At 36.2% G+C, this 9,209-nt stretch overlaps 1 protein-coding gene across 4 annotated transcripts in view; it reads left to right on the forward strand.

Moving 5' to 3' along the window:
* The window catches only part of AHCTF1 (AT-hook containing transcription factor 1), an 87,034-nt gene that overhangs the window by 39,077 nt on the left and 38,748 nt on the right, over nt 1-9,209 (forward strand). For 3 of the 4 annotated variants that reach the window (XM_012810759.2, XM_023518558.1, XM_023518556.1), the window contains 4 exons: nt 299-427; nt 6,038-6,128; nt 7,079-7,168; nt 8,367-8,507. In XM_012810759.2, coding sequence (XP_012666213.1) covers nt 299-427; nt 6,038-6,128; nt 7,079-7,168; nt 8,367-8,507 — 451 coding nt within the window. The remainder of the gene's footprint in view (nt 1-298; nt 428-6,037; nt 6,129-7,078; nt 7,169-8,366; nt 8,508-9,209) is intronic. The other variant, XM_023518557.1, reaches the window with a different exon arrangement.

Here is a 9,209-nt window from a genome sequence, read left to right on the forward strand (position 1 = left end):
AAAAAAAAAAAAAAAATAGTGTCCCACCCCCAAGAGGAGTGTCACATACCATGGCCCCACACCTCCACCCCTGAAATACCCTAAATATTAATAGTATTATTAACTAGTAAGCATTGGTTAGTGCAGTAATCTATAAACCTTTTTCCTTGCAAGGAAATGTGGTCTTTCATAATTTTCACTTGGTATCTTAATGTTATTCAGATTTTAAGTGTAAAGTAGAAGTAATTTACTGATTATTTTTAATTTTGATTATTTGAATTGAATATTGATTGGTGTCTTATTAATTTATCTATTACAGACTTTGACTTTTTTAAAGAAATCAGGACAATCTCTCAATGAAATCATTCCTGATGGTTATAATCGATGTCTCATAGCTGGCCTTCTCTCACCAAGACTTATTGACATTCAGCCTTCCAGTTTAAGTCAAGTGAGATGATTTTTAATTGTATTGTTCCTTATTTATTTGATGACATTATTGCCTTTCTGTTATATAAAAAAATCTATTAGATAATTGCTACAAAGGGTGAAGTAGAAATGCCCACTCTGGATGATCAGTAGCTGTAGTTTTGGCTTTTGAGTTAAAATTCATACTCCTAAATAGGCCTTAAGTTGCCTGCAGGTTCACTTAGAAGGATATATGACAGGAAACAAATCATAACTGCCTTCAGCTTTCATGAATAGAAGTCCTCATTGCAGGTTAGTTGCCATTTTCCAGCCCCTAGAGAGAATAGCTTAGGTGCAAGAGGAGGAGACCACATTAGTGGAAATCCTCTTGACTTGTGTAAATTTTACAGTTTATAGCAATAAAATATGATTCCTGGCATCAGCATCACTTGGGAACTTGTTAGAAATGCAAAGTGTTGGTTTAGTTTCTACCTTAGAGCTGCTAAATTTAAAAGTCTGGGGGTAGAGCCCAACAGATTTTGTTTTTACATGCCCTCTGTGTTGATGTAGTTTTGAGAATCTTTGCTGTGTAGAAACCAGTATCTTGACAAAGCCTGACTGAAATATTCCAGGTTCCTTCAACTAAAGATGATGTCAGTTACAAGAAGTTAGACTGAGTTATCAGTTATAGAAGCCAAAATCTTTAACATCCTAATGGAAGTTAGTGTCCACTCACAATACTGCTGGTCCCAATCAGGAGACATTCTTAGGATAAGCAGAGTTGCCTGGTGGCACAGTGAAATTCACATTTATTTTAACTCAGTATTTACTAGCAAAATGTGTTAGAAGAAAGTAAAACTCAGAGGAAGGTTTATTAAAGTCTTTCTCCCCAAGTAGTGTTTAAGTTATTTAAATAATTATATAATGAGTTGCTAGTAAGAGAGACTTTTAAATATCAGAAGAAATGTAAATATTACCTATATTTTAGCACTCATAGTTGGAATTTAATACTTAATTTCGTGGAAATACTATTAACATCAGGAGATCTCCCCTTTATATTATTGTAGTTCTCATTTTGACTTTTCTTTTTATGGAACCTCATTAGGCAATGTTGTCTGTCTAGAGTTGCTCTCCTAATAACTTTTCTTTCCAACTATTTCTTGCCTGAGATTCTACATCTGCTACATTTATTATTATCTTTTCTTCTGTTAGATTAAAAAAAAATTAACCTTCATTTTTAATTTCTATGAGCTTTTTTTCTTCTTTTATTCTTTTTCATAGTGTTCTTGTTTGTATGGATAAAATGTTATATATGTGTAAAGTTTTTGTTTTCTGCATTATCTCTGTTTTCTCCAGAGTCATATTTATTATTTTCATCTTTTCATTCCAGTACCTATTCTCAAGTGATTAGTAGACTTTGTCTGCGTATATGTAAAGTCAGTCAGTAACAGATTAATAAGTTTTATCTTGGCCAGGAATGGTGGCTCATCCCTGTAATCCTACTACTCTGGGAGGCTAAGGTAAGAGGATTGCTTGAGGTTTGGAGTTTGAGACCAGCCTGAGCAAAAGTGAGACCCTGTCTCTACTAATATTGGAAAAAAATAACCGAGTGTGGTGGTATGTACTTTGCAGTCTGGCTACTAAGGAGGCTGAGGCAGGAGAATTGCTGGAGCCCAGGAATTCGAGGTTGTAGTGAACTAGATTGTGCCATTGTACCCTAGCCCAGATGACAGAGCAAGACTGTCTTTAAAAAAAAAAAAAAGTTGTATATTGACTGAACTTCATTGAGAGGTATACTGCATTTCGGTGTGATAGGTTGGATGTGGAGCATTTCAGTGAGGAAACTCCAGATGCCACCCTTTCTTCTGAGGTCATTGAGTTTTTTCAGAAAAAAAGGCTGGCCTCTATGGCTCTTGGTTGCTGGGTAACAGAAGAGTGGGGCTGTCAGTTCCATATACTAACTTTTAAACATGCGGCCAAATCCCGCTTGACCACCCTTCCCCCCCACATGAGTTTTTAAGAACTTAGCTTAATAGGATCCTGAGAGCCAAACCAGTTTTTTCTCTTCTTGTAATTCACCTCTTTGGGAACTTTAGGAATGGTTCTCCTGCTAAATCAGTCATCTTTCCTCCAGTCATGACTGTTTTTCAAAAATTTCGTTGAGCTGACTCATCCCAGGATAACCCTCTCTTTGTTTTGTTTGTTTATACCTTTTTAAAAAAATTAAAAATTTTGGGCAGCACCTGTGGCTCAAAGGAGTAAGGCACCGGTCCCATATGCCAGAGGTGGCGGGTTCAAACCTAGCCCCAGTCAAAACTGCAAAAATAAGAAATTAAAAAAAATTTTTTTTTTTTTTTTTGAGACAGAGCCTCAAGCTGTCCCTCTGGGTAGAGTGCCGTGGCATTACAGCTCACAGCAACTTCCAACTCCTGGGCTCAAGCGAGTCTCCTGCCTCAGCCTCCCAAGTAGCTGGGACCACAGGCGCCCGCCACAACGCCCGGCTATTTTTTGGTTGCAGCCATCATTGTTGTTGGCGGGTCCTGGCTGGGGATTCGAACCCACCACCTTAGGTGTACATGGCTGGCGCCTTAGCCAGTTGAGCTATAGGTGCCGAGCCAGAAATTAAAAATTTTAAAAATTATGGGTACTATAAAGATAGTTGAATATCTGTAGGGTACATGTGATGTTCTGATACAAGTATACAATGTGAATTAATCAATTCGGGATAATTGGGGTATCCATTACCTCAGGCACTTACCATTACTTTCTGTTAGGGACATTCCAATTCCACTCTTAATTAAAGCATACCCTATTTATACTTTTACTCTATTAATATTTTTATAGTCAAACATGTTTTATACCTTCTTGCTTATAATATTCCTAACAATATGTTTCTTTAACATTTAAGATGTTAATTTATCTTTGTGTTCAGTTTTGCCCACCAGAGGATTAGTTCCACTGTGCTGTACCATTTATGAAATAGAAAATAGAATATCCTTTTCTCTTGCTGTTGAAATACTTCATTTATCATCTGTGTTCATAAGTACTAGGTTCTATTTCTGGAATTTTATTAAGTTCCCTTATTTCTATGCTCTTCTTATATACCGTCTTGATATTGTATTCTTTTTACATAATCTTAAAATTTTATAGGTGATTTTTTTGTATTATAAGATGATATTGTCCTATAAGTCAATTGAAATTCTTTTTGAAATGTTATTATATTTACTTTTAGGGGGATAGAGGGAGACAGGGTCTTACTCTGTTGCCCAGGCTAGAGTTTTAGTGGTGTCATTGTAGCTCACAGCAACCTTAAACTCCTGAGCTCAAGCTACCTCTTGCCTCAGTCTCTCTAGTAGCTGAGGAATAGGTGCATGCCACCACATGCAGATAATTTCTTTCTTATTTGTGTGTGGGGGGGTGTCTTGGTCTTCCTCAGTTGGTCTTGAACAGTCCTGAGCAGGCTGGGTTCTAGTAGTTCTTCCATCTTGGCCTCCCAAAGTGCTAAGATTACAGCATGAGCCACCACACTGAGCTTATTTTATACTTCATGTTAATTTTGGGAAGAATAAGCATTTTTATAATAAATTTTCCCATCCAAGTTTACATAGTCTTTCTATTTAGTCAGGTTTGTTAATATAACAGTACAAGTTTAAAGGTATTTCTTATGTGTTTGTTTCTAGTTTCCTAAATATATTACAGTTGTTTTTTTTTTTTTTTTTTTTTTTTGGCCAGGGCCAGGTTTGAACCTGCCACTTCTGGCATATGGGGGCCCGCTCCCTACTCCTTTGAGGCACAGGCACTGCCCTATAGTTTTATTCTTTATGAGCAGAATACTGACTCCATATTTTTTTCTAGTTAGTTGTTGCTAACGTTTCAGTCAGCAGAATATATGAATGTGGTCTCATACGATTATACTGTGTTTGTACTGTACTTTTTCTGTTTGTTTATTTTGTTTTTTGAGACAGTCTCACTATGTCAACCCTTGGTAGAGTCCGTGGCATTGCAGCTCACAGCAACCTCAAACTCATGGGCATAAGCAATTCTCTTGCCTCAGGCTCCCAAGTAGCTGGGACTGCAAGTGCCCAGCACAATGCCTGGCTATTTTGTTGTTGCAATTGTAATTGTTGTGTAGCTGGCCCAGGCCAGGTTCCAACCCGACAGCCTCGGTGCATGTATCTGGCGCCGAAAACCACTGTGCTAGGGGCACCAAGCCTTTTTCTATGTTTAGATACACAAATACTTACCATTGTGTTACTATTGTCTGTAGTATTTAGTATGCTATCATGCTGTATAGGATCATAGCCTAGGAACAGTAGACTATTGCTTTAAACCTCAGCCTCCAGCTGCATTGTAGCTCAGTGGGTAGGGCACCAGCCACATACACCAAAGCTAGTAGGTTCGAACCCAGCCTGGGCCAGCTAAAACAATGACAACTCTAACAACAAAAAAATAGCCAGGTGTTTCGGCAGGCGCCTGTAGTCCCAGCTACTTGGGAGGCTGAGGTAAGAGAATTGCTTAAGTTTAAGAGTTTGAGGTTCCTGTGAGCTGTGATGCTGTGGCACTCTACCAAGGGCAACAATTTAAGACTCTGTCTCAAAAAAAAAAAAAACCTCAGTTTCCTGATTAGCTGGTACTATAGGCTTGTGCCACCTTGCCCAGCTAACTTTTTTAATTTTTTTGGAGATTGCGAGGTAAATGTCTAGCTGTGTTCAGACTGATTTTAACTTCTGGACCCAAATGATCCTCCTGCCTTGGCTTCCCAAAGTCCAGTGAGCCAGTCCACCCAGCCTAGAATCATGCTTTCCTGGTTTGGGGGTAGGGGGACTGCTAATTATTGTATTGTAGTTTCTCAATTCCTTTTTGAAAATCTTTTCATTTGCTGTTATAATGAATTAAATTCATAGATCTCTTTTGTGTTAAACCTTTTAATGTATTCACCAAACTGTGCAGTCATCACTACATTCCATTTTGGAACATTTTTATTCTTAAAAATCCCTTGTACCCGTTGATATTCACGCTCACTCTCTCCTGTTTTCCCCTTTCCTCCCAGCTCTGAATAACCACTGATCTACTTTCTGTCATTATAGATTTAACTATTCTAGAAATTTCATGTAAGTGGAATCAAATAATATGTAGTCTTTTGTGACTGGCTTCTTCCATTTAGCCTATTTAAAAAGGTTCATCTGTTTAAGGAAGTATCAATACTTCATCCCATTTTATGTCTGTATAATATTGTTACAGTTATACCATGTTTTATTTATAGTTTTTTTGGGTTGTTTCCATTTTTTAGTATTATAAATAATGGTGCTATGAACCTTCATGCAAACTTTGTGTAGACATGGTATTTTCATTGCTGTTGGATATGTATCTAGGTTTGGAATTGCTGGGTCATATGGTAACTCTTTAAAATGTTGAGAAACTGCCAGACTGTTATGCCAAGTAGATGTACCATTTTACATTCCAACCAGCAGTGGATATGAGGGTTCCACTTTTTCTACATCCTCTCCAATGCTTATAATTATCTCTTATTTTAGCCATCTTAGTGGTCATAATGATTTTTTAGTCTTTAAATTTTTTTATTCTGGATAGAACTTGCTGCCTATAATTTCATATACTCTTTCTGTTTCTCTCTCTTTTTTAATGCATGGTTTAGGAAGAACAGTTACAAGCTATATTGTCAGCAGCAATTCACACAAGTACCCTGGGGCTTTTAACTGGTTGTATCAAAAGATGGATAACAGAAGGTAAGATTCTGATTTTTAACAATTAAAATGTTTTGTATATTTAAAATATCAATTCAATGTTGGTTGGGCATTTTCACTAAAACTTTTATTTTGAGGTATTTGTAGGCTTATATGCAGTTGTAAGGCAAATACCTCTTTCCCACACAGTGGCACATTCTGACAGTCCTCTAGTGGGTCACAGTGGGAGCCCTCATGTTGCTTTTTTATAGCTTTATCTACTTCCCCCAACTCCATTCACTTCCCCTCCCCCCTGCAGCCACTAATTTGTTCTCTAATTTTATCGTTTTAAACATGTGCATAAATGAAATGATACAGTATATAACCTTTGGGATTAACTTTTTATACTCAGCTAAATTCTCCAAGGATTCGACCAACCTGCTGTGTATATTAGTCTTCCTCATTACACACATTGTCTTTTGTTGTGAACCAGTTGAAAATAAGATATCATGCATCTTTATTCATAAACATTTCAGTATTATTTTCTTCTAAAAAAAGATATCCACTTACTCAAGCACTTGGGGATTATTAAAAAGAATCAAAACTTATTTAACCTCGAGACCTTATTGAAATCTGTTCCAATAATATCCTTTGTAGTGATTTTTTGAGGAGAGTTCAGAATCATGCCTTATATATTTTTAAATCTTTCTCGTACAATTTCTAAGTTGATTTTAAAATCTTTATACAATAAGGGCATATTATTTTGTACACTCTTTGAATTTTGTGTATGTTGATCCTTCCTCACAATTATATTTAGGTTTTACATTTTTGATGGTGGTACTACCTACAATGATATCCTCCAAAGGATACATTATATCAGTTTGTCTTCATTAAATGTTAACTTTGTTCACTGGGTATGGGTGCTGTTTGCTTTGTCTTTTCTACTGAAAAGTGACTAGTCTTATGTGTGTAGTTAAGAATTATTTATTTTTCCTTTCCTATCAATAAATAAGAACAACCAAATTCTGCTACCAATTTGCGCTTTGTTCTTCAATGGACATGGAATAAAGTGGTTCTCACCAAAGAGGAGTTCGACAGACTATGTAAGTATTATAAATCTAGATTTAGGGCATAATTAGTATTGAAAAATGAATCTTGAACCTTAAGTACACAATAATAAGCAGAAGATTTCTAAACCAACAAAATTTGATAGACAGACTTGGAATTATAGTACTTTTAGGTCTATTTTAGGCCTATAGTATTTATGAAACGATAAATGTGAAATAATTTTAAGTATTTCAGTAATCACTTAGTAAAGTTTAAGTCTAGAAGAATCTTAGATAATTCAGGATTAGGATAAAAATTATTTATTTTATATATATATATGTTTTTTGTTTTTTTTTTGGCCGTTGCCCTACCCTTTTGAGCCACAGGTGCAGCCCATAAAAATTATTTATTTTTTAAGAAGAAAAGGTTTGAGGCTGGGCGTGGTGGCTCATGCCTGTAATCCTAGCACTCTGGGAGGCTGAGGTGGGTAGATCTTGAGCTCAGGAGTTCGAGACCAGCCTGAGCAAGAGCAAGACCCGCCCTGCCCCCCTTAAAAGCCAGGCATGGTGGCGGGCACCTGTAGTCCTAGCTACTAAGGAAGGAGGCTAAGGCAAAGAGGATCCCTTGAGCCCAAAAGTTTGAAGTTGCTGTGAACTGTGACAGCACAGTACTCTACCAGGGGCAACAAAGTGAGACTATCTCAAAAAACAAAAAAAAAGAAAAGATTTACTGGAGCTGATTATATGTATTTTATTTAAAAAATTATTAAACAATTTATTAATTGGATGCCATTAGTAGGTTTTGAGCATAATGTGGTATTTCAGAGTTGAACTTGGTAGCTGCCTTGAGCTTTGTTATTGGTAACTGGATTTTTTTTTTAAACCTTTAAGAATAATTAAAATACAGAGGAAAATAAGTGTTTTAAATGTATTAGGAGTAAAGTGAATTAGAATTTATAATTAAGACTTTCTTTCTAGACCATTAATGAATGATTTGAATACACTAGTATATCTCTGTCTTTTGCTGTAAAGGGGTTAGGCTCTAGGTCTTCATTGAGTTCAAATTCTCACTCTTGACTCTGATATTTTTATATTCCAAGTATCTTTTGTTTCTTCAGGGGATTTGCCATTTGTAGCATGTCTTTATAAGCTTCATAGTGTATAGAATAATTCTTTTGAGAAATTTGCATTTGTGATTCTGATTCATTTCCGATTTGCTGTATGAAAACTAATCTTTTTATTTTATTCTTGAAAGGTACACCGTTATTTGATGGTTCATGTCGTTTCATCGATCCACAAACTATACAGTCTATCCAGCAGTGCTGTTTGCTTCTTAGCAACCTACATACAGTCATAAGCTGTTTTACAACAGAAGCTCAGGAGATCACTGAGAGAGGTGTGCTCTTTGTTTTATACAGATGAGTGTTTTATTTAGAATTTTGCTTTTTGACTTAGAGAAAGGAATAAGGTTTCTGTGTCCCAGATGAGTCATTATATAAAAAGAACTTTAGTATTTTTTAATGAAAAGCTACAGAATATTGGTAGATGTTGTGTTATGAGCCCATGCTCACATGAGCTTGGGAAATTTTGGAGTTAAATAAAGTTAAGGATGGTTAAAGATTTGTATACTTCCAGTAGAATTTCAAAGTGTTAAATCTTACAGTTTTATTCAAAGAAGTCATTATCCTTTTTTACTGTTTTACAGTTTCAATAAAACATATTACACTAGTTTGTACTGATGTATAAATATGACTTCTAAAGTTAGCTAACTTAAAGTATAGCTACAATAGAAGCATTTTTACCTGGAATGTCTCCTTTACTGACTTGCTTATTTTAGCATTTTGGAGATCTCTGACACAAATAAAATAGATACAAGCTAATTTTTTTCATTGTATTTAAATGCTATTAAAAATCACCAAGTTTGGCTCGGTGCCTGTGGCTCAAGCAGCTAAGGTGCCAGACACATACACTTGAGCTGGCAGGTTCGAATCCAGCCTGGGCCTGCCAAACAACAGTGACAACTACAATCAAAAAATAGCTGGACATTGTGGCAGGCGCCTGTAGTCCCAGCTACTTGGGAGGCAGAGGTAGGAAAATC

Source organism: Otolemur garnettii, unplaced genomic scaffold (assembly GCF_000181295.1).
Source record: "Otolemur garnettii isolate 467f Iridium unplaced genomic scaffold, OtoGar3 scaffold00141, whole genome shotgun sequence".
NCBI classification, from domain to species: Eukaryota; Metazoa; Chordata; class Mammalia; order Primates; family Galagidae; genus Otolemur; species Otolemur garnettii.